Here is a 17,763-nt window from a genome sequence, read left to right on the forward strand (position 1 = left end):
AGCAAATAGTCCGGAGGCACTTCTCACCGTTGGGGGAGAGTGAACTGGAGCCGCAGTGTTTGTTCTGATACCCATCTGTGTGATGGTATGGTGAGTCAGGGTCTGTGTGAATCCACTGTGAACCATGAGCAGCGACGTGAGCAGTAGGCCACAGTAACCGCTTCTCTCATCAGGCAAGTCAACGGCACTGTTCACATTCAGACTGCAGAGCTTAGGTTAGTGATCAAACCCAAATCAAGAAACTATAACATAGCACATTCTGTAATTTTTTTTTACATTACTACATTACATTTTTGTCATTTTAGCAGACGCTCTTATCCAGAGCGATTTACCCAGGTTTCGGGTTTTTACATGTAACCCGTTTATACAGCTGGATATTTACAGAGGCAATTGTGGGTTAAGGACCTTGCCCAAGGGTACAGCAGCAGTGCCCCAGCAGGGAATCGAACCGGCAACCTATTGGTTACGAGTCCTGCAGTTTACCACTAGGCTGCACTGCCCCCCTCAGGTCAGGTTTTGCAGTGGGCAGCATCAGGGTGCAGGTGGAGCCTCGCACGCAGGTACTAACGCCAGCATTCCTGTGTTTCATCTCCCTGCAGCCCCTGCGATGACGAGAGGCCGGAGGTCCCCATGGTCTTCAGAGACGTCCCGTCCCTGCTGATCATCTTCGTGCTGACCATGCCACAGCCTCTGCGCAAAGGTAAACCCCCCCACCCCCCACCCTCTCCGCCTGCCCGCCTGCCCTGTGGCCGCAGTGAGGTCAGAGCAGACGCAGTGATGTGTCAGTATAGGTGTGAGTTGGCGCCGGGCTGCAACCGTGTTTTGTGGATCTCTGTGGGAGCCCCCTGGTCTCATTAGCGTTCCCCGCCGAGCTGAGAGTTCGTGGGAGGCGTCCCGCCTATAAGGGGACCCCCATCCGCCAGCAGGGGTTTGCAGGGTTTGGGGGGTGGGGAGCTGCGTCTCAATCTTTTCAAGATCAGCTGAGCACTCAGGTTGGGGGGTCGGGGCGAGGGATGGGGGGGGGGATCAGTCATTCACGGAGACTTTCAGCATTGAAAATTGCAGCAATCATGTCAGGCGGGGGGTCTCGCACAAAGACGATAATTACGATAATGCCCCTACTCGAGGCGGGCGCAACGGAGGCGCGAGATTGGCCGTAGAGCAGCGGGGGGAGGGGGGTGGTGGGGGAGGGGACAAGGGAGGGGCGCGCACAAAGACCCCGGAACGCTGGCTCCTCAGATCGGCGCTTTTGTCTGGTGCAGCTGCGGCGCTGTTGGGCGGCACGGTGGCTCTGGCGAGGAGGAAACGCTGTTCACGAAAGCACCGGCGCCGTGCCGCTTCCCTCTGACCGCCCGGCCGAGCCGTCACTCACCCGGCCCCCTTTCATCCGCCGTATCTGTCATCGGTGCATCTGCCGGCCCGCGCTGCCCATTGCAGCAGGAGGAACAAAGGGCCGCGCTATAAATACCGCTATTTACGTTATATAAGCTGTTTATTTCTCTCAGGAGTAGGTCAACAGCAGGACAAAAAAGAAGAGATGTGACTTCTTTCCAGTCATCTGAGCAATAAGGCCAAGTCCACCCGACACTGTGGCAGCAATTACACACCATTATACACACATAATAGGCTCTCGTGTTGGAAGGCCGGCGCTGGGGAGAGAGGAATTCGGCCATACTTGGATTGATCAGTGATATGGCGCGTGCGGGATTGCAGTAACGCTCTGCTCTATCTGGGTTATCGAGATGCGGTCGGCTTTGATTCTTTGATCTTATCACAACACCTCATCCCGTGCTGGTGGCCTCGTCCGGTCACTCGACATCCTTGGAAAATAGTCACTTGGGCTCACATTTTGGCAGTTCTATTCATACCTCCGCCATCCATCCATTGTTTGATTAATAAAAATGCCAAACCGGATATATATATACGTCAAATAAGAACTGATAATTGTAACTGCAAGCAGGACTGCAGGGAACCAAGCACAAAATGGCTGCCATAGCTGAGTGTGGTGTGTGGCGAGTAAAACATCTCACCAATGTCAATTGTAAGAACTATAATAGTCTATAATTCATTAAAGTATTATTTTATTTATATGCAGGAATTTCGCAGTCCTACCATATGACCAAACATAAGAAGACCTCACACATTGGTACCACCTAATGCAAAGTGGCATTGATCAACTGTGAACAAACAGCCCAGGACGAAAACAGCCAGCTAATTTGGTTTTTAATTATCCTTGCCTTACCTTATTATCTTATTGGCTTTTACTCATTACGTTCAAATGACTGCCTAACCCTGCCATTCTGTGTGAGGGGATGTGGTTGATTTTAAATGGAAGGGCTGTGAGCCTCCTCTCTCATGGGGTGGCTCAACGCGTGGCTCGTGATTGGCACAGGGAAAACTGCTTTGCGGCTTTAAGAGGGAAAGTGTGGCTGTTGACACACCTCCTGCGGATGCCCTTCAGTGCAGGCCCGGACAAACAGCTCTCAGTGCGTTATTACCCTTTAGATGGGCTTTGTATCTCTTTCAATTCCGCATTGATTACGCCAAAATAAACGTCGTTACCACGCTCATTGTGAGATGGAGAATTGATTTTAACACATCTCTGAGAGAGAGAGAGATGGGCGCAAATGAAGTCTTTTATTACGGCGCGGGGGCGTGGGGATGGAGGTCAGGACGGCCGCGGGTCTTTGGGGGGGGGGGGCATCAGGTGGGGAGGGGGGCACGCGTGTCATCTGCGACAGTCAGGGTGCTTGCGCGCTTTCAGTGCGGTGACACATTCTGGGGCACTTGTCACCGAGGGGCCACTCCGGGGCAGGTGCATAACGAAGTCCCTTTGTGTAGCCGTCCACTCTGGGACCAGACTCTGCTTCAAATCTCAGCGCGCTCGTCACCACCCCGCCTCTGATTAGCTTCCATAAGCCGACAGAAAGAGCACTTTCTGCAGGGGGGGAAAAAAAAGTCCTTTGGGGATGTGAAAGAGCATATTGATTCCAGCAACCCAATAAAGGGTTTTGAGCCTTATTTAATGAAGTGTGACGTTTTCAAATTGGGGAGGGACAACTGTACGAGTGGAGAATGGGATGTTTGTCTTGTTACTCCCAAAGTCAATTTGCCCTCTCTCTGTCTCTCATAAGACGTTCCACACAGAATACTTGCAAGGATCTTGTAAATAAGCACTCCGCTTAAACATAGTATATATTTTCTCATTTTAAATTGTATAGATGGAAGATTAAATGACTATTTAATGATTTAAAATGTGTTCCAGCAGTGCATATAGCTGCAGCTGCAGGCCCCTGGAGAAGCCCCCAGCTGTTTCTGTGTAGTCCCAGTCGTCTAAATGTCATTGAGGGCACCGTTCTCAGCTCTCCCCTCCATCACTTTTGTAAATGTCCATGCTAAAGTAAATAATCAGCTGTGAAATTGCACTGTGTCTACCAGTGTTCAACAAAGCCTTCAAAGTTATTCACAAGAGTTCACCTCCAGCTCAGCGGAAAAACCCCCCAAAAAAAAGAGTTTGGAGGAACACCTGTTGGTACGCGAGTGTCGATTCTCAAGTGGAAGTCAAAAGGTCAGCATGTGTGCGGTTCAGTTTTAGCGCTCTTGTTTTCTCTCTGTGTCTTGTTTGCCTGCTGTGTGGGGAGAGCATTATTTAAAATGAGAGGGAAATTTGCAAATGAGGCGTCCTCCGTTCTTTAGCTGTTTTGCCCTCCGTTTCCCAAAATAATTAACATCATCGCCAAGTTGATCTTTTTTCTTCTATTTTTTTGGTAATTGGTAGATTTACATTTTTCCATTAAATATGCGAGAATAGCAGAAAATAGTCCCTTTATTCTTTTATTCCAGTGAGACCTTCAACAAAGTTATGAAATGAGACAGGATCAAAAATATGCGTGTTGGGGCTTTCTCAAAATATTAGAATAAAATAAATGTAAAAAACCCAATAAATCTGGAATGCCATGTGATTGTAAATATCTGCTTACGTTATCTATATAGAAAATGGCCTTGTGCAGAATGACTTGCATAGCATCCACTTGTACAGCTAGATAGTTATTTGAGCAGCTTAGGTTAGGTTACGGTACAGTTGCTTAGCAAGTGTTGTTATCCACAGAAATTAGGCATGTTTTACGAGTTTTCATGTTATTGATTTATACAATTCAGGTTGTGTACCTTGCCTAAGGGTGCAATGGCAGTGCCCAGCTAGGGAAGTGAATGGGCAACCTTTGGGCTACAAGCCCCATTTCTTGCTGCTATACCCCATTGCTGCCCAGTGGTACATGTGGATGTGATGGTGCTGGGGTCAGCTGATGTGGACCCGCCTCCTCTCCTCTCCTCTCCCTCCAGAACACTTCACCTGCCTGGTGAAGGTGCTCTACACCCTGCAGTACGTCCAGGCCATCGCCGCGCTGTCAGTGAAGTTCAGCCCAGAGGAGAGGCAGGCCTGGAACACCTCCGGAGCGCTCAAGAAGGTAAAGAGGGGCAGGGCAGGGTGGGGTGGGGAAGGTGGGTGGCTGCGTTCACACCTGTGGGTCAGCGGGGACAGGACGCGCACCCCCCAGCTAGCGAGGGGAGACCCCCGGAGAGCACACCCCGGCGTGAATGAATGGAACGGCGCTCTCCTCTCACTCCTTCCGACTGATCCCATCAGAGCGGCCTATCGCCTCAGAGCCACTCTGTCATCATTCTCAGAAACCTGCCTGCAGACTCCAGCAACCTGTGAAAGATGATATTCTCGCCTGCCAGGGGCAGCGTTCCAGCAGCCGAGTCTCACTGTCCGCGCTCGCTGCATGGCAACTGCGAAGCTGAAACGAACGGCGCACTCGAACAAAAACGCCAATATGCCGTTTTTGTTCAAACCCTATTTGGATGCAGACAGTATGTGCGTGTGTTCAATGTCTCTCAGCCCTACTGAAGGGTTAAAGCAGCGCTCCCCAAAGCCTGTATGAATTACTGTCCTGCTCGGTGCATCAAATCCAGGAATGGAAGCAGCGATTAAGTCGTCGCTTAGTTTATTTCCTTAAGCGCTTCTCTCTGTAAACGGATCCATCATCATTACCCGCCGGTGTCATTTATAATGCCAGATCGCCAGGGAGTTTAGCCGCAGCCCTTTATCAGCAGCCTATTAAAGCTATATTAGAGAAAGAGTTGTTTGAATATAAATTGGAGCCGGTGGACAAACACAACATTATAATGCTAAATGTTTCCTTCAGGATGTTTTCATCCATTCAGGAAGAGCAATTAGCTCCCCCCCACCCCAACCCGCTAACAATGGCTCGCTCACTCAATCCTTTTTGTTAATGCACTCAAACTCCGGTCCATTTGAGGAGTGGTGCCTTCGTTTCCTAAATTCCAGGGGATTGGGGGGGGTGGAATAAAAACGACTGAAAGACTTAACAAAGGAGAGCCTCGCCTGGGAGAAAGCGATCCGCAGACGTGAAATTCCTCAGCTATAAATCTATGACAGAGAATGCCTGCGCAGATAAGAGGCCCTGCCATTTTATATTCTCTTACCGTCAGCGTGATGAATGCCGGCGGCTTTACCCCACATGAAATATTAGTCAAACCAGTTGGATTTTATCTGAACATACATTCGGTAATGTTTCAGAGCTTATCAACAGTCAAATATTTTATTGTGTAAAAGAGTTATTGCGGCCCCCGGCGCAGTGCACCTAAATTATAATATTACATAGTGTGTTGTGGAGTTGAGATTAAGAAGAGCTTGGAGGACAGTTGTTAGGCAAGTTGGGAATTAGAACTCATGCTTAAAGGGCCCACTCATAAAGTAATATCAGTTTCACCTTCTCATATCATATGGATGGTCATTTCAGAGCTATCATATCGTCATATTCAAACATAGTATTTTGGAGGTAAAATCTGCAATGTCAGCATCAGGACTGTCCCTGTGTTTCTGCTACACTTTGACCTTTGACCCACAGAACACCTGCAACGCAGAGAAGTCCTGGGAGGCCCTCTTGAGTCATGTGATCAGCGAGCTGTCCAAGGGCAAGAGCGTTTATGAGGCGGACGCAGAAGAGGTGTCAATGGTAAGCCACACAGCATGCAGACCAATCAGGTTCTGTGCCAGAGGCTCTCAACCCAAGCTCCTGTCCTGGGGAGGTAGCACTGATCATCTTTCCACAAGGCATGTGATTCAGCCAATCGGAGACAAAGATATACATCTGGCCTGCCCCTCCTTGTTATGTATTATCTGGACTTCAGCTGCATGGGACCTTGATTTGACACTTGTATGAAAGTAGTTTCACCACAGATATTCTGCATTATGGCCAGAAATTCAGCTCCTGTGTTGCCTCTTTCCTGTCTAGGAGGTGCTATTTGGTAATGGGAGGTCACAGCTAAATGTGTTCTGCTAGCCACAAGCTTCAAGAATTATTCAATTTAAAAAAAAAAAATGAAAGACTACAGTCTTAAAAAATACCAATAACAAACCTGCGAATATGGTATAGCACTTACAGCTTCAAAAACGGCACACATTTCAATGTGAAACACGCCGAGCTGACTGTCCGGTTGATATATAGGAAAACCTGCTGTTCTGCTCTCCTCCTCCTGTGTTAACGGCGTCCTGTTGAAGCCTAATGTTACTCTCCCTGTGTGGTCTCTCCTGGTCTCTCCTGGTCTCTCCTCAGCTGAGCTCCAGTGTCTGGTCTCCTCAGTCCATCGAGTTCAGCCTGCAGCAGTTCTGCTTGCCTTTCCTGCGCCTCTCCAGCCTGCTGCAGCACCACCTGTACGGGGACGACCTGCCAGGCTGCCCGGTAATGCCCCGCCCTGCCCCCCACCTCCCTGCACCTCCGACTGCCCCATCCCTACTGCTCACCCACACCCTCTCTCTCTCCCCCACCTCCCTGTACCCCTGCCCCGCCCCGCCCGCTCACCCGCGCCCCTCCCCTCCCAATCACCTGCACCCTCTCAATCGCCCGCTGCCCTGCCCTGCCCCACCCGCTGACCCTGCCCTGCCCACTGCCTTGCCCTGCCCGCTGACCCCTCTACTTCCTGTTTCAGAGGGAAGAGGAGTTCTCCGTCCTGGCCAGTGGGCTGGGACTGCTGCCGCAATCCCAGCAGCCACCCTGCAGCCCCTTCACCAGCGCGCGGTGTCTGGAGTGGGTGGTCTGCCCCTTCGAGCTGACCTCCCAGTGGTGCGCCGAGGTCACGGGCGTCACCGAAATGCAGGCGGAGCAGACACTGGTAACAACAGAACACTGCCACACAGCACACCACTCGCTGTCGCACACTGCCATATAATAACAACTATACCGCTCAAGCGCTGGCGCACAGTGACAGCCCAAATGATTATGTACTGTCATACCACAGCAGAGATCTGAACTAACAATCAAATACTGTCATATAGTAACACTTACAACCACATACTGTCACACAGTAACACTTGCAATCAAATAGTGTCACGTAGTAACACCAATTAAAATCTAGTGCTGTCATATAGTAACGCTACTTACAATCAAGTTGTCACATAGTAAGAATATTAACAATCAAGTACTGTCATGTAACAAGAACGTTATCAAGTACTGTTATACAGTTACAGCGAAAATGATCAAGTATGGCCACACAATAACACCTCTGATGTACGCCACTACACTGAAAAACACCAATATTCATGTGTTCATGTTCACGGGTCACAGTAGTAACATTACTGCAACTACCAGATAACGGCACATGTATTCTGAGACCGAGCTGGCTGGCCTGCCTGTGTGTCAGCTGTGCGGGTTTGTGGAGGATATGAGAATGCTCTCTCGCTGCGGCGTCCTCCAGATAGCTGTTGCCAGAGGGCTCCATTTGCACCCGCACTCCAGTGCAAACCATTCACCCCTGGAGGGAGTGAGAGCCAATCGCGTCCCCCCATCATTCCCCCTCTGATAGACTGTAAAAACTCAGCGCTGCCCTCGGGCGGGCTCAGTGGATCGTTTGCACAGGTCCTGCAGTAACGTAGCTAACACATCTCTTATATTACAGTCTGCAGGAAATGAAGCACATGGCACAGCACGCAATCACTCAAATGGCAGCGTGCTTTTGAGACAAGGTACAGATAGGTACTGTGGGTACAGCATCATGCTTTTCAGACACAGATACTGTGGGTACAGCATCATGCTTTTCAGACATACTACTAGATGTGTACTGTGAGTAAAGCAGCATTTAAACGAGTTGCCCGATTGCATCTCCTGAAACCTTTTTTTCTGACGTCAGTGCTGTCCTGAGATGCAGACTTTTTGTAGAGAGTAGGATTCAGGTGGCTTCACCTCCGAAACAGAGGCGTGATTAAGTGAAGCCGCAGCCTCCACCTGGGGCCCGGGAGAGGGGGCTGCGTTGCCCTCCAAAGCCGCCAAATCCAGGGCGCTCCGCCAGCCCTCTGCAAAACCAATCAATGAGAGGGCAGGCGAGGGGCGGGTGCATAGAGCTCGGGGTGGATTAGCGTGGCTTTGTCCCAGATTGATGGGGAGCGGGCGCGTGGGCCGCCACCGCCGCCGTGCTAAATGAAAGATCTTAACAGCGGCAGGTGCGGAGGGCCCCGGTGAGGGGGCGGAGGAACAGGGGCCACAAATGGCCCCATCCCTGCGAGCCTGAGCCGTCTGCCGCCAGCGCCTGGGCTGTCACACGCTATCACACTGTAAAATGTCACATGGGAGTTTCACATTCTGTCACACTATAAAACATCACGTGGGATTGTGTCACATTCTGTCACAGTGTAAAATCTCACATAGGATTTTCACACTACCACACTAAATGTCGCATAGGATGGTGCTGGCTGTTCCTCTCATGGATTTTTAAAAAATTTTGTTCTAGTGTGGCTTCACAAAAGGGAAACAAGAGTGACTGCAACAGATTCTGAAGTGTCGCTATCTTAATGTAATGCGTAAGACATTTACGACTTACCGGCTATGATCTGAATCGGTATTTGAGATCTGTTATATTTTCTAATAGATGTCACCTCGTTTCATTTAGAATACCGTTTCACAATCTTAAAATAATGTAATTTGGCACACAGAGTATGCAGGAGTAAGCAGGTCTGGAGTGCCAGATTTTTGTTAGTTTTACAAGTCTCACTAAACAGTAACAGTATTTAAATTGCGGGATACCTTGAGTACATTGTCACCTGTGTTCATTCAGCCTGATCCAGTTACACAATTAAAAGGCTTTGGATGGAACCAAAGCCAGGAGTATCTGTGGTGCTCCAGGGCAAAGGTAGCTCATCCCTGGTGCACAGTATCAGAATTATCACCATAATACAGAGTCCATAATGGCTGGAGTTACGACGTGCTGTCAGTCAGTTAACACTCTGAACCAATTAAAAAACTTTGCTCTCTCGAGTTGAACACAGTGGCTGGTTCATATGTGCTATATGTTGATAGCCCCTCCCATTTTGGGGTTCATAAAGTCTTAACTGTCCCATTGCTATTCATATGGCTTTTCAATTCACTGATAAATGATGCTTGACTAACATCGTCCTGATGGGAAAAGAATGGAGCACATTTATCCCTGGCTTTTACTGGAGATCTCCTCTCGCGAGGGGGCATTGAAATGACTCCCATATGGTGGGCTGAGAGAAGGGGGGTTTCTCACCTCTTCCCCGTTTCCCCTCAGACCCTGCTCGTCCAGGACCCGCAGTGGGCGGCGCCCCACCTGCTCCAGCTGCCGGATAACTACAACACCATCTTCCAGTACTACCACAGGAAGGCCTGCACGGCCTGCAACAAGGTGCCCAAGGACCCCGCCCTCTGCCTGGTGTGCGGCACCTTCGTCTGCCTCAAGGGCCTCTGCTGCAAGCAGCACAGCTACTGTGAATGTGTTTTGGTAAGTGGGGTTCGAGGGTCTCCCCGTGTGCCAGCTCGGTGGTGAGGTCACTGAGCTGGGTCACTCACCGTGGACTCTCCATAGTGTTCATTCTGTGTTACTGTGTGGAAGTTTGGAAGTTTTTTTCATTTTGTTTTTTTTTTCCCCTCATTTCAAAGCGACTTGAAGGCTAACACAGACCTGTCTCAAACACTTGTCACAGATATGTCTCTTGGCGAATGTAGTTCCTCTATAACAGTCTGTTCCATTACATTGATCACACTATGCTGATCACAGAGCGGGCACAGGGAGAGGTCACAGAGCTTAGTCTTTCCCAGTCCTTCCATTACAGACAGTGTGGCTAGTATTTAGCATGGAAAGATGTTATAACTTAGCGAGGCTTGAACTGGGTGTTACTGATTGTTTGACCACAGCCCTACCTTCTCTTTGATGGCTATACGGTGGGGTGTGGTTAGATTCCAGCGTCGGTGTAATAGTGCCATTTTGGCCGCGTCTATCTCCAGCACTCCCAGCACTGTGGAGCAGCGACAGGGATCTTCCTCCTGATCAACGCCTCCGTTATCATCATCATCCGAGGCCACCGCTTCTGCCTGTGGGGCTCCGTCTACCTGGACGCTCACGGAGAGGAGGACCGAGATCTCCGGTAAACCTTCGCTCCACCTAGCCACGTGCAGACAGATACAGCTCTTACACCACATCATACAACTCCCAGACCTGTCTACCCAATACTTCTTACACTGCATCATACAGCTAATGCACCAGTGTACCACACACCTCATTACGCAGCTCTTTCTCCAATACTTTACACATCACACACTTTCTACACCAGTGTGCCATATGCCTCTTACACTGCATCACACCTGTAATGCACCACTGTACCATATACCTCATTACACAGCTCCTACACCAATGTACCCCCTACTTCTTACATTACATCGTACCGGTAATACACCACTGTACCATATACCCCATCACACAGCTCCTACATCAGAGCGTTATACCTCTATAAGTGACATTGCATAGCTGCTGCCTCATTGCTATACATCTTTGTCACCATATTGAACAGCCCCTACAGAAGTAGTTCACACCTCCTACACAACATCACACAGCCCCACGCATCAATATGACACACGTTTTTCACCACATCACACAGCCTCCATGTGGAAGCACCTCTCACACAACTGGGTATAGCACCTACATCTGAACCACACACCACATCATCCCTCCAATGCAGTCTTTCCCTAGCCACACCCCTCCTGCACCACCACCCAGCCCCTACCTCGCCAGGCTGGAGTGTACAGTACATTAACTAGTATGGCCTTTAAGAAGAGTCGCAGGCAGTTTAGAAGGGCAGCACACCGTGTTTCTCTCAGTGTTTTCTGAGTTCACCTTATTGGACACCTTATTCGATTTCAGGTTTCTGCAAGTCCATCATTTTAGGTTGAGCTGTTCTTTTTTTTCGGTGAGCACTGGGGTGGTGACCTGAGGAAAGCCTCTGTCTCTGTCAGCGTGAGCGGGAGGGGGAGGGAGGCGGGGCGAGGGATGCAATTACACGTTCCCGAAATGTCCTCAGAAACACAACAGCAGGGGCTCCACGCCCCCCCACCCGCACCCCCCCACCCCGCCAGAGACGGTGCAGAGGGGGACTCTGCAGGCAGTGTTAGCATTCAGCTTTCAAAACAGAACAGGAACGATAGCTTAAGCCTTAACTGCAGGGCATTCTGTGTGTGATAAAGCTTTCCTGCCTTGAGGTGATTTCACAATTAACTGTTAGATTGCTGTACGTGATTCCAGCCTGGTAGAAAATGACAATTAAAAAAATATTCTAAATAAAGTAAATAAACCTTGTTGGTGATTGGTGTGTTACAGTAAAAACCTTTACAGGTGCTTTGTGTGATTTGTGACAGACAAGAGTGACCAGCATGTGCTCAGTATTCACTCTGCTATATGGATAGATTTGGGTACAGTGGTGTATTACATTGGTATTGCGTCTTTTTGCACTGAGCTTGAAAATCGAACAGAAAATAACATGAATAAAACTAACAATAGCTGCTTTTTGTTAAATGCTCCAGGGGCCTCATTTAAAGGTTCTTTTTAAAATTCGATTCTAAATTTGTGCGGTCACATGGAGCTTGATTCTGCGTATGTTCTAATGTTTTCAGATTTATCTGGCATGCTTATGACACCATTACGCAGATATGTTTGGAAGGGTTTAAGGAAACAAAATAAGGGGAAACATTAGAAACTTGGGGGAAAAATAAATTGGTCTTAAGGCTTTTCTAACTCTTCCAGGTAATGTTTAAACAGAGGGAAAATGTTACTAAATGTAATTATCTCTGTGTAAACACCCATTTTGTAGAAGAAAAGGAAAGCTTGTGTCTGTCTTTTACTGAATGAGAACAAAGCATTGTTACTCTTAAGCTGGGGGTGTGATATTTATGTCATCACTTGATCGAGACAGTGGATGATGATGTAGATTGAAGTTTGGTGGTGTGGTCCTTTAAAAACCGCCCATAGACTTTGACATGCTACACCACGTTGCTTAACATAGGAGCCCTTCTGCTGGCTAAACCTTTCCTTTTAAAAGGCCTCACTGATGGAGATAGCCAAGGTTCATTTCACATGAAAACTCGTGGTCACAGCAGGGGGCTTGTGTATAAAGCGCGAGTCAGAGGGTTGGGATGGAGAGTCACTGTGGGGACACTGAGGGGATGCGTCCGCCTGTCTTACCCTGGCTGTGTTTCTCCCCTCCTTCCTGCAGCCGTGGCAAGCCTCTGTTCCTGTGCGAGGAGCGCTACCGGGTCTTGGAGCAGCAGTGGGTGTCCCACACCTTCGACCACATCAACAAGCGCTGGGGGCCCCACTACAATGGACTGTAACGTACCCCCTCCGCCCACACACCCCACGTGTCGAGGGGGGGGACCCCGAAATCACACCGGCTCACGTGTCAGCCAGCCTCCGGGAATCCGGCCTGGTAATCTGTCACGCGATTAAAGTACAAACACAGACACGCACTGGAGGAGCTGCCGGCACGGCCGAGATTCATGTGAAATTTGGTGTACAATCATGCCTGAAGACTAACAGTGTGTTTCATGAATATATCATTTAAAGTGTATATTTCGAAAGGGGAAGTTTGTAAAGCTGAGCGCTTTGGAAAGCTGAAAGCACAAGCCATGGGGGCCGACGTGTTGGAAGAAGGGATCCTGAAAAGCGAGAGGTGTCACTCCACTCAGAACAGTGCTCTGGAGATACCAACACCTTGAGAGCAGAGAATTCCCCCCGCTAGGTATGTGTTCACTCGAGGACGTCCTTAAGAAGTCCGAAAGCTGTGTCAGCAGCTGTTTGAATTGGACGGACGACAGCAGTTTTCCCAAAAGGTGTTCATCAGTCAAAGAACACCTAGAAGTGGCTGGGCTCCCTGTATGTACCGGATGACAATACTATGGCATAATCATAATGATAATAACAAGCACGATAAACCCCTTTGACAAATATGGTTAAAGGAGTGGTATACATATTTTGCCACCATGAATAAGTTGACACATATCCCTCCTCTTTCATATTACAGGCTTGTAACGTTTTCTTCCCCAGACCTTTCTGTAGATTTGTATAGTGCTGTACCCGTAAACCGTGTTGCAGAAGCGTGTCTGTAAAGTAAGCTTAGGCAATACAGTTCCCGCTCATCAATGCAGAATCCACTGCAAGTAAACAGAAGCTCCACTCTAAGGTCTAGTTGCAATTCATCCTCAGGAATGATTTTTTTTTCTTTTTTTTTTTGCTGTAGATTAAAATTAAAATGTTAATATTTACATACATGCTGCTATTCATTGTAAAAGTATAAAAAATAAATTTACATTTGTATAAATAATTTTTTTTCTCTCTCTCTGGAAATTAATTCAGCAAAAGGTAAAAGCCTTTGTGCCGAGGGTTGGTGGCAGGTGATGAATTTGCAGGCTTGAAGCATGTTGCAGGGTTTACAGATAAACACACCCCCATGTTTGCAAAAAAGATAAAATGATTGAAACATTTATTTCCACATATAGCGTAGAGATAGCATGTTGTAAGTTTTAAATCCAATGCATTTTGGGACATGTATAACAGATACTAATTTTTGTAAGGAAACTGGAGTTGCTCTAACTTTTATTTTTTTGTCATGAGTCCTGGTTTAGATCTTAGGTCATCACTTGAATAGGTTTTGAAATTCCTTGTGCACACAGCTTGTCTTTTTCTTTTACTTCAATGAGTTTACAAGTTTTACTCAGTTTGTCAGTTTGTACAATGAAGATGACATGCAAATGTAGACAGACCTACTATCCATGTGCGCCTCTTTATCCAGTTGAAACATTGGAGCATCTTCATTTATGTTTTACAATATTATCATTTTAATTCTATAATTTTATTTCTGCATGCTCTAACTTACTCAAAAGATCATCTGTTACAAAAATATCATAATTTCCCTGGCAGTAGAATTCCTTTGGTTTCATTTTATTTGGTGAAGATGACTTTGAAATTTACATTAATGAAACAACCAGGCAATCATATTGTTTTTTTTCTTTCTGGAGGCCTGTATATTTCTAGCTATTAAGAATAAACTGTGTATAATGTATTTTAATCTCTCTGGAAAAACCCAGATCATCTCATTTGATTTGATATCCTTTGTTGTCAGTTTTATGGGTTTTCCCCATGGAATGAGATTCTTCTTTTAGCCAAGCAGTTTTCAAAGTGTGTCAGAACCCTTGTATGGGTCCTAGGTTCATTCCAGATGGGGATTAGACATGAGAAAAAATGTAGTGTACCTTAAGTACACATATTGCTTTTTGAGTTCTGCATCTCAGTTTAAATTTATCATTTTCAAATAACAGAGAAAATATTTATCATCCTGCTGTGCCTGAATTCCTCTTTGTTGTTAAAAAACTTTGTTTTTCTCGCTGTCATTTTGATCTCTGGCAAAAAAAAATGTTTTGAGTCCCTAGGCTGGCCAACATTATGTCACGGAAGGAGGAGGGAGCTTTTAGTGGTGGGGGGGAAACACTTGAATTTTGCTCTTTCAATTTGTATGCATGCTGCTCATCCGTTTACTTTTCAAGTTGTCCTTTACCTTTTTCTTCCTTTCTTGCTTTCTTTTTTTTTGGCGGCCCTCATTTTGTATTGAACATTCACACAGAAACCCTTTGAGTGATGGGTGTGCATTGTCTTTGAAAGCTGAGTGTTTCTTTTGTGTGTTCTCCTGTATGAATGAACAATAAGAATACAGTACATTACTGTAGGTGCTGACTCAAACTTTCTGATTGGGATCGGAAAGTGTGACTTAGACATTTAAAGCAAAATGTAACATATGTGAATAAAATGCAAAGACACTGTCACCAATGCGTATGTCTTCCTTTGTTCCGGGCATTAGCATCTAAATTTAACCAGATGTGTAAACTGACACTTTTTTTAGGCTTAAAATGTGTAATTTAGGGTTACAAAATGCCATAATGTTAAAATAATCCCAATTTTACTGATGAGAGTGCGTGATACTGTGTGCAGAAACCTCACTCTCCCCGAACCTGTCTCTGAAATTGCCAGGCGGATTACGAGTCCCTCTTGTCCTGCTCTGTGCACTTTAATGACACATAATTGATTGAAAATGGGGCCACCTAATGCTCGCTGTATCCGCCTTGGATATTTAATGTAGTTTTTCCTTGGGATCCACGCAATCTTAAAATTGAGGCCTAGCTCCATGGAAACCCTCTATAACCAGGCCTCTCAGTAACCTGCTCACATCCCAACCTCCATTTTACAATCATTCGTTATGCGCTACAGATGGGAGCAGAAACACAACTGTCAAAATAAAGGATATATCCATGTGGCTATCTGCAGCTACATCTGTGTCGGTACGAAGGTTTTAATATTCCTCCCTGCAACGTAAACAGTTTTCAAGATATGATGAGAGTGTGTGTGCGTGTGTGTGCGTGTGTGCGCGTGTGTGTGTGTGTGTTTTCTCCACAGTTCCTCAGCAGAACATTCTTGCGGCAAAAGAAAAGCTGCTCTGCTTTGTCCAATGTAACAGAAGTTCAAGGTCTGGAAATGTTAAAAAAAAAAAAAGATTTATTGCGTCTGAAAATGACCACGCTGCCATCATAACAATTTTCATCTGACCTTTCTCGAGTGACCTCTCCTGTCTGCCATTTTCCTGCCCAAAGCAGCAGAGTGTGAGGGTAGGTTTTATACATGCAGTATGTTGTGTGTTGGGTGCTGTACCATAAGTGTGAGTGCCCAGGTCCCTACACACCATCAATACCTCAGTACCATATGCCATCGGTATGCCAGGGTCTTCTGAAACAAATAATACTTCTGCACTGGCAAAGTATTCCTGCTGATACCCCTTGAATGAAAGATTGCAAACTGTATTTTGTGTTGGAATTCATTCCATGTGGTATCTCGATCCCTGGGTCATTAGAGTGGTATCATAATAATCTTGATAATAATAATAATAATAGACTCTCAGAGACACTCTCAGAGACAAGTGCAGCTGAGAGGTGAACAGTCCAGCCGAAATTCAGAATTCTGACAGAGCCGAAACTGTAAATGATGTAAGCTTTTCGTGAAACGCCAAACGTAATCGTCTAAGATTGCATTATCAACAATTGTGTCGTCAAGGGTTTTTTTTTTTTCAAAGCCCTGTCCCTTTGCGTGTTGGTTGGTAATGAGATCACATTATTTTGGAGAGATAGCAGCGGCGTATTAATAAGCCATTTCAGTCAGATGCCTTTATCTGGGAAATAAGGTGGTGAGATAGATGACGGGAAGAGCTGTATCCAGCGCATCTGCACGGCGCAGTTAAAACGTGCCCGCGTAATCGCAGGGGAGAGTGATATTGAAATCAGGGCTTGATTGCGGCAGTCAGTCATGCTAAAATGAACAGACCAATGATCCACATCCGTCCTTCTCCCCCATTCTGTTGGTGCATTTATTCAAGGTGACATTTTCACTGTCCCATGTTTGATTTTTTTTTCTTTCTTTCTTTTTTCTAAGGATCCATCTGGCGTCGTTGGCACATACAGATTGCTATTTCGGGGAGCGCTGGCCTAGATGGTGACCGACTGGGGTTTATCTGGTCATAGTACGCGCTGCTGGTTACGAGTGCAGTAAAGTGAACCAAGATGATGAAACCGAAGCGATGTATGATGGTAAAATACATTGGTTGTGGGCTGTATTTACAGTACAGCGTGCGGGTTTTAGCGGGTCATAGGTCACTCAGTCTTGCATTTGATCCTCAGACTGTCTTTTCTCCGTCTCTGCTTTTCACGAGCCGCTATTTCTGCCTTCAGACAGCAACTATTACAGCACCAGATAACAGCCGTCCTTGAACCTCAAGGTTATTTCCTGGCTTCTCGCGGTCCTTGAATTGACGTGGGTAAAATCTGAAAGTAATTACAGCGGCCAGAAAAAGGGCAGCTCCTCCTTAATGCAATGTGATTGGAGATGCAGATATTTTTGTGTGATTGTCGCCATTGAAACGCCCCATTCTCCCGTCAAGTCCAATGGATTTAATTACCGGCGCTGGAGGGTCTCATTAGCGCATTTATTTGAGAATCAGATCTGTATTGTTATTAGGTCATTACGAGGGCGATCTGTAAGGGCTGCAGAAATGAAGACGTATCGGGCCCGGGCGTTCGTTTTGACAAACGCTGATTTAAACGAGCTGGGAATGTGTGAAAATATGAAGGGTCATACACATGCATTAAGCTGAAAAGGTTGGCGTGAATTGAAAGCCTCCCCGTGTCGAAGGCTGCGACGGCTAACAGACCCACGGGCCCGGGGAAAAAAAAATAAAACTCATTTGCTCGTTGACGCAATCGCCCAGGGGGGAATCGACAAGTTTTAATTGCAATGACAGCGAAGTATGGAACGAATGAGCACGCCTGCTGCGGTTCAGTATGCGCTTTAATTTGCTGTGTCCTT

General features: G+C 46.9%; 1 protein-coding gene across 1 annotated transcript in view; it reads left to right on the forward strand.

Moving 5' to 3' along the window:
- The window catches only part of ubr3 (ubiquitin protein ligase E3 component n-recognin 3), a 58,329-nt gene extending 44,698 nt beyond the window's left edge, over nucleotides 1-13,631 (forward strand). Inside the window, exons 32-39 of the mRNA XM_036544899.1 lie at nucleotides 600-700; nucleotides 4,342-4,466; nucleotides 5,934-6,041; nucleotides 6,642-6,767; nucleotides 7,015-7,197; nucleotides 9,607-9,816; nucleotides 10,320-10,459; nucleotides 12,578-13,631. Coding sequence (XP_036400792.1) covers nucleotides 600-700; nucleotides 4,342-4,466; nucleotides 5,934-6,041; nucleotides 6,642-6,767; nucleotides 7,015-7,197; nucleotides 9,607-9,816; nucleotides 10,320-10,459; nucleotides 12,578-12,695 — 1,111 coding nt within the window. The 3' untranslated portion in view covers nucleotides 12,696-13,631. The remainder of the gene's footprint in view (nucleotides 1-599; nucleotides 701-4,341; nucleotides 4,467-5,933; nucleotides 6,042-6,641; nucleotides 6,768-7,014; nucleotides 7,198-9,606; nucleotides 9,817-10,319; nucleotides 10,460-12,577) is intronic.
- The last annotated feature ends 4,132 nt before the right edge of the window (nucleotides 13,632-17,763 follow it).

This window comes from Megalops cyprinoides, chromosome 14 (assembly GCF_013368585.1).
Source record: "Megalops cyprinoides isolate fMegCyp1 chromosome 14, fMegCyp1.pri, whole genome shotgun sequence".
In the NCBI taxonomy this organism is placed as follows: domain Eukaryota; kingdom Metazoa; phylum Chordata; class Actinopteri; order Elopiformes; family Megalopidae; genus Megalops; species Megalops cyprinoides.